At 39.2% G+C, this 15,935-nt stretch overlaps 1 protein-coding gene across 4 annotated transcripts in view; it reads right to left on the bottom strand.

Moving 5' to 3' along the window:
- Chn1 (chimerin 1) overlaps nt 1-15,935 on the bottom strand; it is a 206,388-nt gene that overhangs the window by 40,627 nt on the left and 149,826 nt on the right. For 3 of the 4 annotated variants that reach the window (XM_045147786.1, XM_045147788.1, XM_045147789.1), the window contains one exon: nt 6,510-6,587. The exons of the other annotated variant lie outside the window; for it this stretch is intronic. In XM_045147786.1, coding sequence (XP_045003721.1) covers nt 6,510-6,587 — 78 coding nt within the window. The remainder of the gene's footprint in view (nt 1-6,509; nt 6,588-15,935) is intronic. 4 annotated transcript variants of the gene reach the window in all.

The following is a 15,935-nucleotide window of genomic DNA, read 5'->3' as shown; positions in this document are numbered from 1 at the left end:
TTTTAAAAAGGACATCTTGCCATGTGTCACACAGATGAACCTGAAAATTATTAAGTGAAACAGGTCAATCACACAAAGACACATGCTGCATTTCCACTTCGATGAGAAAACTAAAATAATCAGACTCATAAAAATAGGTTGGTTGTCAGAGGCTGGGTGGAATGAAGTGCGGTGAGTTGCTACTCTGTGAATAAAGCTGAGTTAAGTTCTAGAGATCCAGCATTGTGCATTGTGCCTTTAGGGCATGAAACTATGCTATGCACTTAAGACATTTAACAGGGGAGACCTCAAACTGTTCTCACAAAAACTAAGAAAAACCCAACCTCAAAACCCAAAAATCAAAACTTCTCAAACTTTATAAACTACTGTGTCACATTTCAAATTGTGCTTTACATACCCAGTTTGGGCTGTCAAAGTGTTTCAAATAGAGATGCAATTTTAGGTAACAATCATTTTACATTACATTTGTATGTAGAATATAGAACTTCAAGAAATATTGGTATTGTTACTGTTAGAGGACACAACATTGAAAATATTTTAACTGCCAGAGCACACATGTGACATACAATGTCCTCCTCATCCTTCTTGTTATGTTGGCATTTGCTTTCTGTTAATTTGTGAATGTTCAGGCTTGTCATGTATGGAAAAGAGTTATGCATGTATGAGCAGCTCAATGAACACACAAGGGATGAGCAAAGAGGAATTGGGCGTCAATATACACTAGGGAAGTCAAAATAGTCTTGTTTCAGATCAGAGAAATGAGGTGGGCAAGATGCTACACTGTTAACAGGCTTTATTTTGCTGTCCTTTGAAAGGATTTAGTTAGTATGTACATCAGTGACTCATCACAGGCATCGAAAAGAGACAATCTGTTCTGTGCCCACATGGGCACGGGAGGCTCTTCTACAGATAAAGAGGCTGCTATTAAGACATGGCTGCCCTACTTGAGACCATTTTTAAAAAGATGTACTACCAAACTTGACAGGAAGAAATCTAAAACAGACTTCATATAGTTTTACAAAGGTAATTTGTACCAGAAAGGTAGTGTCGAGGAGATGTAGCTGGGAAATCTGCAAGAATACAGACAGATGATAAAACATCTGAAGAGTAAATAGCAATGCTGTGTGAGAATTATTAACAGAATGGGTTTCCTCCTAAGTACTGCAAGTCTAATTTTCCAGCTCCATACAGTGGCTATGAAGTAGAATGCAGCCATTGCAAACACTGGGAGCCTTATGAAAGGGGAGCAATCTTTCTGATAATCCTAATCATCTACACTTGGGGTTTCAGAACCACTTCCTCAGCCAGCACCACCAGCCATTAGCAAGACAGGCAAGGTGAGGTCGAGTGGACCAGTGCTGGAGGCAGGAGATGAAAGCACCTGAGTCTTAGCAGACACCCTTACAAGCTGCATGGGCAGAGGTAAAAAGCCAAGTTCCGTAGTCTGGGCTCTCATAGCATTGACGAGTACTATACCAGATAGCACCAGACACACTGTGCTTCCAGAGACCTTATAAGTGATCTTTTCCATCTCCTAGTTTCTCTTCACTGGCTCTTTCCATGGCTGAGAGAACACACTGATGCACTGATCTTTGCTATTTTTGTCTTGCAAGTGGCCCACATTTAAATTGAGGAGAGAGGGTGTGCACTTAACAGGAAATATCTCTTATAATTTCAGTTAACCTCTTATTTGTAGAAATATTATTTATTCCTTTAGCTCAGTTGGTGCAGTGAATACCTGGCATATATGATGCCCTGGGGTTTGACCCCCAGTACCATACACTCACAAAGCATACTCCTGTTGGACACTCTGTGTTCCTATCCATGAAGGTCAAGTAACATCACTGCACAAGCTCAATAAATCACTTTAGATGTCCTCCTCACTTTGTCATACTGCAATTAACTGTTTTTATATAACTGTTAATTCAACACAACCCTCATATTCATGAGCATGTACAGTGAGCACAGGAGCCAAGGGTGGTGGCTCATGCCTATAATCCCAGCACTATGGAGGCTGAGACAGGAGGATCTGGAATGTGAGGCCAGCCTGGACTATAGAGTGAGACCCTGTCTCTAAATATAAATGAAAAAACCAGGGCAAATATTAAATATTAAGGTAACAAGATACCATCTTAGTTTTCATTTGATTTTAAACATTTACATAGAGATAAAAATGTAACAATAATGATCTTCAGGCCATTAAAAGGATATGTTTTGTATGGAAATTTTCTGCTAGCATGAGACTTGGCTTCAAAATAGCCCATCCACTATGCCATACGGTGTACTCACTTAGTCATTCAACAAGCACTTCTGAAACATGGACTAACTACAGGCATTTTAACTGGATATGGAACAAAAGGAAAGAACAGAAGATGGGGAGAGTGCTGTGATGGCTGGGGAAAAAGCACAAAGGAGCGAGTAGGCACAGCCCTTGAATAGGACTTTCAACTGCTGTGAAAGAAACAAAACCTACTTTTGCTGGCTTACTTTGTACTTTTTTCTCAAATGAAAGGCTGAAAGGCCTGGGTCTGCCTATGTTCTTGGAGGAAAAGGAAAAATTACTTTTAGCAGAAGTATCGTTACTGTGAACATCTGTCTGTAGTCAGTCAGCCTGCCTGCCTGCTTGGTGGCCAGCAGTCCTGAATCAGTAACCTCATTAAATAAAGCTCATGTTTTAGTGTTCTTAAATCTAAATTATCAATTCATATTTTAGGATTCACTGCTTGTATATTATCTTGGCAACATTAAATCTAGTAGTTAGTACCTCAGACTAAAACCAACCTTTTACCACTCCAAGACCACCTTAAAAGAAAGAACTAAATTCATATTTTAAAGTATCTATTTGTTATGCTTTTTTCCCAGTGCACAGGGCAAGTACTCTTGCCTAACACTGAGTTATATATACTCCAGCCCTATAATTGTTAATGTTGTCTTTTAAGTAACTTGCCTCTGAAGCCAGTCTTCTCTTATTACTATAATATTGTATCTAATCTTGATTTTCAGGCAAATAACCAAATGAAACATTTCATAGTTCAACTTGGAGGAAGTAAAAGAGATGAAGAGGATTTCACCGTATTTCGTGAAAAACTCAACTACTCTTATATAAGGCCCACTCTGCCTGGGGCGGAGCGAGAGCCTTCCTCAGCCCAGGCATCATTCCACATGCTCCAGTGTGTCACCACCTCTGATGCTGGGCAGGAATCTCAGGGCTCAGTTACTTTTATGCATATATACAGTTCTTGGTCTAAATAAAAAAATATTCAATCAGGGACAATTTATGGTAATAATAGTAATGGCCACATATACCTATATGTAACAGAAATTCAACTTCACAAAGGTTGAAAGAGGTTGAGAGAGATTAGACAGTCATTCCCAGTTGGCACAGATACGCTAGCTTCTGAGGGTAAAGGCTAGCTTTTAGATCATTCTGCCCAGGGCTTAGAATGGGGATGTAATTACTGAGTGAGGTGGGGACTTGTGTTTTTCTTTTTGTTTTGTTTTCTGTATGTGTAGTTTTAGGATAAAGTAATTCTTTAAAAAAGAGGCCTATGAGTAAAATAATGTGTACTTTTGGTGTCAATTAAACAGTGTATACAGATATGCAAAGACCATATGGATACTCAATAATTATGTATAGTATTTATGTATCAATGCTACCATGTGATAATGCCATACAAGTCTAATGCTCAAATCAGGGAAAACATGTCTCTTCAAACATTTATCATTTCTTTGTGGTCAACACACCCCAAATCCTTTCTTCTTCTTCTTTTTTTTTGAAATTTTACTCAAATTAATTTTGTTAGTTTATGATAGTTTTTAAAGGATGTGGTACATTTATCTCTAAAAGGATAGCCCCCCCCCCCCACTAAGATATCACCAACCTTTTTATAAATAACAGCAAGAGGGAAGGAGAGAGAGGGAGGGAAGAAGATAGAATGAGATGTTACATAACAGCAAAATGGGAAGTCTTCCTTTTCAGTTACAACAACAACAACAACAACAACAAATAAAAAGCCCAGATCACTGAGGTCCAGGTGCTGTTCCGTTTGGCTCTTCCTTAGCCAGTGTTTTCACCAAAGGTGTACAGAACTCTTAAATTTACCCCCAAATAAGACCTGACTGCTGTGCCCACCACAGAGCAGCATTACGCAGCAAGGCAGTTCAAGGAGCACAGGGAAAGCACACTGAAAGGAGGGTTTGGAGAGTGGGCCTGCGGCCAGACAGAGCACACGTGACGACACAGAGGCTGCTGGCAGGCCCCATGACGGGTCGACACCAGGCACACACGCCAGGCTTTCTCACACTAGGCCTCTCAGTGGACAGAGGCATGGCAAGCAGTGACCTCCCAGTAAGCATGAGTGTGGGAGACGAGTGCTCCTGCCAGGCACTGGAATTCTTTTGGGGATGTTCTCGGAAGTCAAGAACAAGAACTCCCCCTTTCTTTCCCCCTTCTAAATGTTACCCCACAGATGCATTTTTTAAATAGCAGAGTTATTTTAATGGGAAGCAGCAAATTTTCAAACTTTCGACCTTATTGGCAACTCTGAAAATATATAACTCAACTTACTATCTCACATAAGCTCTGCTGAGCATACTTTTTAGAGTAAGCCCTAGCTAGATTTCATCTTTAGCTCCACAAAAGAAAGAAGTCTTGGACCTTTTATGTGCTTAAAACACAGCAAGCAAACAAAAAACAAGGATGTTGTGACTGGGGTATAGCTCACTGGTAGAGGACTTGCGTAGCACGTGCAAGGCTCTGGGTTCAATTCTTAGCTCTGGGGAAAAGGACCTTTACAGCAGTCTAGATAACAAGCTAATTCACAATCCCATAGTACTTTCACACTGTATATAATTTATTTATTATAGCCATATGTTAAATTAAAATTGATAAATATCTAGAGAATATAACCTGGTGGGGGAGGAATATGCTTGTTAAAGAAAATCCTTCAATAGGCTACATGCTTTCAAACAATATTGAGAAAAAAAAACATGTACAATGAACTTGATTTAGCACAAAAATGGCTCTCATAATAGGACTGTTTCTGCTAAATAAACCCAACAGTACCTCTCTGGAGAAACACTAAAGTCTCAGCCATTTCTAGGGTGTGTATATGATTCTTGCTTAGGAACTTACATAGCCATTTTTGTGACCTAACATGTACATAACTGTGTATGTGCAAAGGACTTTGGAGGCATTTTCCTGGTAAAAATCCTGTAAGAACAGGTTATTTATCATGCAAGAAACAGGCCTAGTAACCTGCAGGTATTGTTGGAGTTTATAAATGAATAATGTGGTTAATATTAGATATATAGATGATTTCTGTTCGCTATTAAACTATAGAAGTGCCTCAATTTCACTAATTTAAAGCAAAAATATTGGTTGAAAGATAATGTTCTTATCTTTAATCCCCAAATGAGATGTGGTCTATATTCCTCACTATAGAATATGCAGAATGCACTAGGGGCATGTTTTTTACCATTTGAGTAAAATAAATGCTCATGTTAGAAATCAGGATGATATGCAAGTTTGGAATGAAGTCACCTAGCAGAGAGCTCACTGCACTCCATGTGCTGAATAAACTGAATAATTAGATAGAGAATGAGATTTCTAGCTCTAACACCCTTTGAAACCAGGCAGTCCCTTTCCAGCACCAACCTTAGCAACGTTCTTTCTAAACTGGGTATGTTCACATCTTAGACAACTTTTAACTATGTGGAAGTTATTAAAGAAGCGCCAGTTCACCTGATTATTAAGAGTAACTGGGTCTCCTTATGCACTTCATGTTGAACACTCTCTGAATTAGGATGCAAGGGGCACAACTTCAAGGCTATGCACCATGCTACCAGTACAGTCAAGATCTACACACAGCTTGCATTAATACACATATCTGGAAGGAAGAAGATTCAGGTACAGTAGGTAATATACAGTAAAACAATAGTTACACACACACACACACACACAAGGTGAAGGCTGATACTGAGAAGTGAGGAGAAGCAGTCAGAGTCAGCAGCTTCTATGGTCCCAGGACAGCTATCCTCCTTTCATCACAGTCAGTTCATTAATGGAGGAGAAAAGACAGAAACTATAGGAAATGAAGACCATCTGTCTATCCAGATGTAACTGCACATGCCTCCTACACCACAGCCTTTTTACCACAACCAGACAGATAAGACCTAATCCTCTCTGAAATTGTCAACAAAAGTATTTAGACATATTACATGACAAATAAAAATAATAATTAAAGACCTTTCAATATGAGCCAAGACTTACCACTGTGTACACATTGATTACACAGAATATTCTGCACAGCACTGAAGAGAATGAGACTGGCATTCTGTTAGCTCTATTCAGCTACTCCTTAAACAAAATCACCTCCATTCTTTCAATAGGAAGACCATTTTAGTCAAGTCATTCTAGTTTTACAAAGACATCAGAAGATATTCCTTTAATATTGTGTATTTTAAGTATTGAGCATTTCTTACAAAAAGACTAGAAATAATATTCTTACCTTGAAATTGTGAACCTTTTCATACTTTGGAATTTGCTCATTTTCTTTCAGAGTTGCTCTTCTAACAAGTGATGTCAACTGCGAATAAGCAAAGAGTTTCAGAGGTTGCCAGATTGTCACAGATGACTTTTGAGATCCCAGTTTCATTCCCAAGGCTGCTATCAGGAAATCTTGCTGCCGGCCCTCTTGCTTTGATTTGTGAACTGCAGCTCTATTAGTTTTCCTCCCCGACCATGACTCTTTGGATGGCATTTTGGAATTCAGAGGAAAGACAGAACCCTGTATCTGTCTGTGTCTGCCGATGAACTCTAGGCAGGCAGCTAGCACCCAAGCATTCTGCAGGCAGCACAGCACAGCACCTAACCAACAGAGCCGGCCGCGCACGCACGGCTCGGGAGGCGTGAGGGTGATGAAGCACTTCTCTTCTTCAGGAGGCCGGCTAGCCACGCAAACCAAATGCTTCTTTCTTCCTTTTTTTTTTTTTTTTTAAGGGTTCTATATTTAAGCTTCTGAAAACTTAAGAGGCTGAACAGAAAAGCAGTCAGCTAGCATACAAAACCTTCAGCATCTCTCTTTAGGAACCCTTTTAAAAAGCTAGGCAATTCTGACAAATGACACATTGCTAAAAGCTTTCTTCTTCCTTCAGTACATTAATGTCCATTCTGAATGAAAGATGCCTACATACTCCCTGCAGTCAGTTTCTAGCAAGCCACCCAGTGAACCAGCTCTGGGGAGGGTGGGGGAAGGGAGGGATTTGCCAGGGGAGGCGGGACCAGACTGGCCACAGTGAGAGAGGAGACAGCCAATGAAAATCAAGTAACAGTATTTAAGTCCTGTGTTCCTCAACTCACTCGGTTTCTCCCTCCTCTCATGTAAGATTTTTCTTGCTGGCTCAAGGAAAGAAGAAGAAGAAAGAATAAAAAAACAGTGGGAAGATAATGAGCAATGAATGAGTCATGCATTAGAAGCAGAGGAAATTAACTTACAGCACCCGGTTTTTATTTTCCCTAAGCCACCACTGCCAGGTAAATTGTAAAAGGGTGACTGGTATCTTTCTTTGTACATGAAGCTAGGTGAGCTCTACCTCTGAGGTATGTATACAGCCTCCTCCTTTGTGCATTGTGGATGAAGGTTAGTTAACTAAAGCCAAATGCCATTAGCAATAAACAAAACTGGTATTTTGACGACAAAAAAAAAAAAAAAACCACCAAAAAACAGAAACAACCCAAAAACCCAGAAGTTTAACTAAGCATCATATTATTTTCACACAGAACAAAACTATGATAACATGATTAATTAATACCCTTGAGTGGTCATGTTGTTTCCACTATGTACAGTTTTGCTGTGGATCTACACTTAATGCATAAAAGTTTTTAAACCTCACTATTTTTAATCAGCTCCTGAGGCACAGCAGGCAGGCAGGAGCAGTTCCTCAGCCTCACACCCAGGTGTAGTGTGACTGCTTACCAGACCCTGGGTGCTTGTTTGCTGCTGTAGAAAGGGGGAAGCAAGGAGGAGATTCAAACCTAGCTCCACTTGGGGGAAATATCTACAATTTCACTAAGGGGCTACGACAGGTTTAAGTTTTCCCATTTGGTCCTTGAATCATCTCCCATCTGTTTTCTCATGCTACATGATTAATTTTAATCTCTGATGATTCTACTGTTATTCCGAAACTGTACTTAAATGAATTGGAGACTGGGGAAGGTATAGCTTAGTGGCAGAGTAAGTGCATGGCATGTGCAAGGCCCTAGGTTTGAGCTCCAGCACCAAAAAATAAACAAAAACACATGAATTTAATCAACTTACTAGTATAAACAATCTATTAAGTAGTATGAGTTCAGTGAATATTCTCATTTATAGTTAGGACATGAATGGCCCTCATACTATGTTAGACATTGGATACAATGAAGTCTTTTGATATCCTGGACACCCCAACCTCTTTTTATTTCACTTAGTCCATTGTCATTGTCTTTTCTTTTTTCTTTTTTTGCTGTCCTAGGGATTGAACCCAGGTCCTCACTAATCAAATTATCTGCTGAACATACTGTGCCACTCCTCTTTTATTCTCTTAAAAACATTTATAAGCAGGGGTTGGGGAAATGGCTTAGTGGTTAAGGCATTTGCCTGCAAAGCCTAAGGACGCCAGTTTGATTCCCCAGGACCCACGTAAGGCAGATGCACAGGGAGATGCATGTGTCTGGAGTTTGTTTACATTGGCTCAAGGTGCTGGTGCGCCCATTCTCTCTTTCTTTCTGCCTCTTCTTCTCTCTCTCTCTCTCAAATAAATAAATAAATAAACATTTTTAAAAACTACAAGCAAATAAAAGCAGACATTAAGGGCTGGAGAGATGGCTTGGCACTTAAAGTGCTTGCCTGTGAAGCCTAAGGACCCATGTTTGACAAGCCAGATCCCACATTAGCCAGTTGCACAAAAGTGAGGCAAGGCCAAAGCTGCTCATGCCCACTAGGTGGTGCAAGTGTTTGGAGTTCCACTGCAGTGGCTGAGGCCCTGGCATACCAATTCTCTCTCTCTCTCTCTAAAATAAACATAAAATAAATTTAAAAAGCAGACATTAGCACATCTTCACAGGTTAAGTTTCACAAATTTATAGCCTAAGATGATTAATATGAGACATAAAATTGAATCATTTCAAGAGAAAATATAGGAATAAAGTTCCCTTGCCTAACCTATATTACTTTTCACCTAGTGTGTCATGTGATGATTGAAACCAACTGACTCCTTGGAAGTGCCCAGCCTAAAGGGATGCTCATCTAATGTTCAGCAGGCAGAAAAAGAGACTGAGGGTGAGTTTAACAGTATTTTTTTTTCAATAATGTGGCACCAACAATCATAGATGGAACCCAAGTAACACTTTGTTTTGTGAGTATTCTGGCCCAGGACCCATGCTTTAGAAAAGCCTGAGTTTCAGCTGTACTAACCAGTCTTCAACTAAGCACAAACATAATCATAGTAGACTTGCCCAGAAAAGCTACGGTCAGGTAAGGCGAACATTTTATCACTAAGAGATAAAGCTTATTGTAGAGTCAGCAGAGTTGTACTCTTGCTTAATTTTTCTACTGATAAAGGCATGCTAGATTAATTACAATTTGGGCAAAGACAGAAAACAGTAGCTTAGGGTGACAAAGGCGTCAGGTATTACCAATCAGGCAAGGGTTTGGCCAATGTGGCAGCAACTGTACTTCTGCATTAGTGTGGGGACTAACTTGTGCGCCGTAAGAATGGCAAGCTCTTTCATTCTAACCACTATCAATGTTCTAGATAAATGTATGTGACTTATGCTTATTGGATCTAGTAATTCTTTTAAAATATTTTATCTATTAATTAGACAGAGAGAGAGAGAGAGAGAGAGAGAGAGAGAGAGAGAGAGAGAGAGAGAGAGAGGGAGAGAGAATGGGCATGCCAGGGCTTCCTGCCACTGCAAAAAAAAAAAAAAAAAAAAGCCCTTCAGACATCATGCTCTACTACGTGTATCTGGCTTTATATGGGTATTGGGGAATTGAACCTGGGGCCATCAGACTTTGCAAGCAAGGGCCTTTAACCACTGAGCCATTTCTCCAGTCTGTGTATAGCCATTTTTATCTCAGATCACAGCCATAGACTATTATAGCTATTATTTATACCAAATAAATTATGTTCCAGACACTCTGCTGAGCATTCTACTTACATAATCTCATGAAAGCTATAGATGAACCTTGTAAGGCATACATATGTTAACCTCATTCCACCCTTGAGAGGACTGATGAAGTCCATGGAAGTTAAATTCCCAAAGTTGCGCACTAAAAGAGGCAGAGCTGAGCTCTGAAGAGCTATGGTATATCTCCTCAGGTGAGAAAACAGGAGGAGCTATGGAGACTGACAGACTGTTTCCTTGATTCTATTCTAGATGGATCATCTGTTTTTTTCCTTCAGTTTCAAAGATGAAAATGTAAAATTGTCTTGGGTGGAAAGGAGATGTGAATGAAAGAAGTTGAAGAAGCCTTTGTCCAGACCATAAAGCATGCTAGAAACTTGTCCTTCATTTGTGTTAGAGCCTCTATCGCCCACACTCCAGCTCTAACTTAATTTTTCAAAGGAACATGATGACAAGAATGCTAGTGGAGGATGCAAAATTAGGAGGAGGATGGAAAGTGCACAGGAAAGGAGATACTCAGTATTTGTTAGGGAGCAGACTTGTCAGTCTAATGCTATTGACTTTAAATCCTCCATTTACTGGCTGTGGACTGTTCTTGGTTAAGTCAACAATTTATTTGCCTTCATTTTCTTATCTACACAATTCATTAAAATGTTTCTAAGTAAAATTATTAAGAACTAAATCATATGTGTTGGGGAAATAGATCAGCAGTTAAAGATGCTTGCTTACAAACCCTGCCAGGCCCAATTCGATTCCACAATACCCATGTAAAGCCAGATGCACAAAATGGCACATGCGTTTGGAGTTCTTTTGCAGTGGCAAGAAGCCCTGATGTGCTTATTCATTCTTTCTCTCTACCTGCTTTCCCCTCAATCTGCTTCCAAATAAGTAAAAATATTTAATACCTAGTTTTTTTTCAAAAAAATAACTAAATCAGATAGTATATAGGAAAAATTCTGCATTCTTTCTGGCATAACAACTCATCATTAAATGAAAAGTTTCCCTTCTTTTCCTTATAGCCAAGGATCTATATTTCCAAGCTCAGGATTAATAAATAAATGTCTATGGCATGAATTAAAACCATAGGCCACTGTCCTAAACCATGTAACCTTCTGGACACACTGAAATATCATAATTTTATACCTTTTTTTTTTAACCTTAGCCTGACCTGGAAATTTTAAGCTTGAGAAGCTCTATGATCAAATTCTGAGTCATCCCACCCAACTCTCTGTTTACAGGAGAAAGAGTCTTAACAACTTTCTCACGCTAGAGTACAAATGACTGGTTACTCTTCCTTTCCCACAGTGTCTGATTTTAAATAGAGAACCAAAACTTTGAGCAAAGGAATAAACCTGAGTATCAGTATCTGCTTGCAGTGGGAGCCTCAAGACAACACAAAGGGCTAGCTTCTTGAACACCCTGGCCACACCACAGATCCATCAGCACAATGCTGCTCGAGCTCCCTCCTAAGGCACCTCACACCAAATGTCCTAGTGGGCACATCCTGCAGCTTGAAGAAGCAGCAAAGCTAGGTTTACTCTTTTTACAGAAGTATGAACAACAGCCTTTCTCTTCCTATAACAAGATGTAACATGAAAATTTGTGGATTCAAGAAAATCCAATTCACTCCACTATATTTATATTATTTATACCTTCATCCCCTGACTCATCATTTGTAGTCTAATTTTTCTCTGTTAAAGTCAAGAGTGGAATATATTCCAAGGTACCAACCAACAACGTGTCAGCTTCTGTTAATTAACTGTCAGCAGTCGAGCACTGTACTAGTAAATGCTTTACATGCATGATATCATTCAGGTCCATGTGACAACTGTCACTTTACAGATGAAGGAACAAGTTTGGAAGCACCTTGCTGAATGCCATATAACTAGGAAGAGGTACAAACAGGGCTAGAGTCCAGTTTCCATGACTTTAATTTTATTTCTTTTACTACCTTGCCTCTCATATTATGTGTTGTTAACATGCAGGTCTGAACAGTTATCACTAGAATAAATTCCTAGATCATTTATATTCTAGTACCTCACAGATCATTAAGCATTTTAGTACTGTTACAACTGAATTTATAGTTTCCATCAGATTCAACACTTAATCAAACTTTCCAAATGGATTAAGCCAAACATTAGAAACCTCAATTTTAGAACTTTTAAATTCCTCATTATGTTGGGATAAATAAAGTTTTATGCTGCACAAGAAACTCTTACATTCTGTTGTGGCTCTAAATTTTTATGTCACTGCAGAGTCACATTATAATTTCTAACTGGGTCTTCATTACTGCTCTGGCATTAAGAGAATATCTATCTGAAATCTACATAACAGCCACCTAAACTTATAAGGCATATCAGTGCATTCATTTCATGTAAACTAAATTTAAAATACATGATGTTAACATGACCACTGCCAAATATTGTCTACTCTAATATGCTCCCTATTTATTGTTCAAATTTAAGAGATCAGAAAATATAATGCAAACAAAAGCACAGCCAAAGAAATCTTTATTATTCCAAACAACAGAAATAAGATAAGCCTCCAAGTGCAGTTCTGAGGGATCGTTTCTACTCTGCGTGCACACCACCATATCCAGGGAGGGGAGAAGGAGTGGCACAGGTTTCTAAACCAAACCACTTAGTTCACCAAGTCGCTTACATTTTCTAAGTTCTAGCTGGGTATGGTAGTGTACGCCTTTAATCGCAGCACTCGGGAGGCAGAGGTAGGAGGATCACCATGAGTTTGAGGCTACCCTGAGACTACATAGTGAATTCCAGCTCCGCCTGAGCTAGAGTGAGACCCTCCCTCAGGAAAAAAAAAAAAAAATCTAAGTTCTATCCAGAATAAATGAGCTTTATGGCCTTCTTTATATTTTAAACAGATAGTCAATTGGGAATAGGAAGGCTAATACTCATTGGAAACACATGCATGTGAGGATGGCCAGCTGGCTATACGAAAGGGTCTTCATTAGGCACCTTCAGCAAATGTATAATGCCCTTTAGAAAGATCCCCAGTACCCAGTACTTAATCTAGCAGGCTCAGATACTTAACTTTCATTAGCACAAAGGGATCTGTCTGTTTCTCAAGGGGAAATTGGTATTACTTTCAAGCTCAGGAGACTGACAGCTGAATCAAAATAATAGTTACTTAGTCTATAACAGATATAATGCAACACAGTGATCAAAAAATGGTGGTCCAACATGTATTTTGATAGCACCTTCACCCTGGGAACAAAAGCTCACTAGGAAATTGGTAAAAATAGGATAAGAATAAGTAGCATGGGTTAGGAGAACTATATATTTAAATAAAGTTGAATCCTCCAGATTTACAAGTGGTCATTTAGTGAGATTTTCTCACTTTATAAGCCATTTCTAACTTTTAGAGTATCTATCTAATCTGTCTCTGTCTATCTGTCTGTAGTGTGTGCGTGTATTTATATGCAGGTAAGCACACTTTTGTGTGTAGGTATTCACATGAGCGTGGAAGCCAGAGGCCAACACAGTGTCTTCCTCAATTGCTCTTCACCTTTCTTTTGAGACAGGGTCTCTTAGTGACCCTGAAGCTCACGGAATCAGATGGACTAGCTAGCCAGCAGTCCCTGAAGATCCTTCTGTCCCTGCTTCCTCAGTGCTGGGTTACAACAAATACCACTACACCCAGCTTTTTACATGGGTTCTGGGGAACTGAACTCTGGTCCTCAGGCTTGCCATCTCCCTCCTTTTCTTCCTCTCCTACCTCCTCGGGTATATTAGGTGAACAAAAAGCTAATTCCTATGATAGTTCTTGGAAACTGGTGGTCTGTAACCCTAATATATTGATAAGTGTTTGGGGGAGATGAATAATGAATGGAAGATGCTGTCCTTATCCTGAATTCTGAACTGCAGGTTAATATATATAACAATCTAACTCTCCATAGTATGTGGGTACTGGCAGTGAAAGTTGTGTAGTGATGATCACAGCCACAAGTCTCTTCCTAATGAAAAGCTGAAAAGAGACACTACAGGAATCTCCTCTCTAAGCTCACTGCCAAGTGAACCTTGGTCATATTTCAGGAGAAATATGTCACTGCATTCTAACTTTTCATTCTGACCAGATCTTTGATACCTTTTACCTAAATGACTTTTTAAGTACTATTACTGTTCTATAACAACAGAGATGGTCAAGTTAGAGAAGCCCAACACTTCAAAATTTGGGCCCTTAAACCCTGTGCAAGACTCCTGAATTATACATATTTTTACCCTCTTAAGGAGACTTTTTAGTTGTTAAGATATGTCTATAAAACACAACTAAAAAGTAAACTCAGGATGATACCATGAAGAGGGTTTTCGGACTTCATATATACTGTATCAGACCGCTTCAGGTTCGCTGAGATGAACTTCCAGACCAGGCACAGTTATGGAGGAAGGGATTTATTGAAGCTTACAGATCCAGGGGAAGTTCCATAATGGCAGAAGAAGCTGGCCTGCCTTCACAGACCCAAGCAGACAGAAAGAGAAGCACAAGCCTAAAGGTCAAAAACCACCGCACACTTCAGGAACTCCAGCTAGGCACACTTTGCATATCTTTAGATTGAAATGGAAACCCACCACCACATCTTAAGATCCCGAAGTGACATTGCCTCCAGCCAAGTAGACAGCAGATTCAAACTACAAACAATAAAGAACTGAATATATTGGGGGCCATCTATTCAAACCACCACATATTCGTATACATGTGTATGTATGTTATATATACACACATACCCCTAATGCAGGGTTTCACTCTAGCCCAGGCTGACCTGGAATTTACTATGTAGTCTCAGGGTAGCCTTGAACACACAGTGATCTTCCTACCTCTGTCTCCTGAGTGTTGGGATTAAAGGTGTGTGCCACCATGCCTGGCTAAAATATTTAATTAGGGGAAGGAAGAAAGGAGGGAAGGAGGGAAGGGGGGAGCAGAGAGAAACTAGTGTATCAGCATGTAAACTAAATCCTCTATTTTCACTTTTTCTCATCCTTTCACTGACTTGTTGCTTAGATGAGCTAAAACCCAAGTCACGTGCTTATTTTAAAAAAGACATTTTACAGACATATCTATACTTAAATTATAAAAGCTTGTTTTCCGTATATATAAAAATAGTTTGATTAGAATATTCCAGATGTAACTTACTTAAACATTCATTTTGAATATTTAAAATATCTTAAATATTTCAAACATCTATTCAATCATGATGAATGTTGATTTATGGTATAAATTAGGAGATTTGTTAAGTTCAAACATACTTGTGAAAAACTTTTATAAACTTGAAATACTAATATCAGGCTGGAGGTAAAACAATTCCTCCAACAATTAGGCAAGAAGGAAGAATCATCAGGAACATAATTCACAAATGTGTTACGTCCACCTTGCCATAGACATCCACTTTTCAATGTCTCTATTGAGCTGTATACTTAATATCAGACAATGGTGTTTTTAAAATAACAGTAACTTGCTTTGGGGGCTTTCTAAAACTTAAAAAAAATAATTATTTGCAAGCAGAGAAAGAAAGACAAAATATGTGTACTAGGGCCTCCAGTTGCTGGAAATGAACTCCATATGCAGGTACTACCTTGTGTATCTGGCTTCATGTGGGCACTGGGGAATCAAACTTGGATCATTAGACTTTACAGGCAAGCACCTTAACTGTGGAGCTCTCTCTCCAGCCCTTAAAACAAACTTTTTATATCCTTTCCTTAATATGTTATTTCATGAAGGAAATTTTAGGAATACCTAATTTGGATGCTTTCCT

Source organism: Jaculus jaculus, chromosome 4 (genome assembly GCF_020740685.1).
Source record: "Jaculus jaculus isolate mJacJac1 chromosome 4, mJacJac1.mat.Y.cur, whole genome shotgun sequence".
NCBI classification, from domain to species: Eukaryota; Metazoa; Chordata; class Mammalia; order Rodentia; family Dipodidae; genus Jaculus; species Jaculus jaculus.
This window is presented reverse-complemented; position numbering and strand designations above follow the sequence as displayed.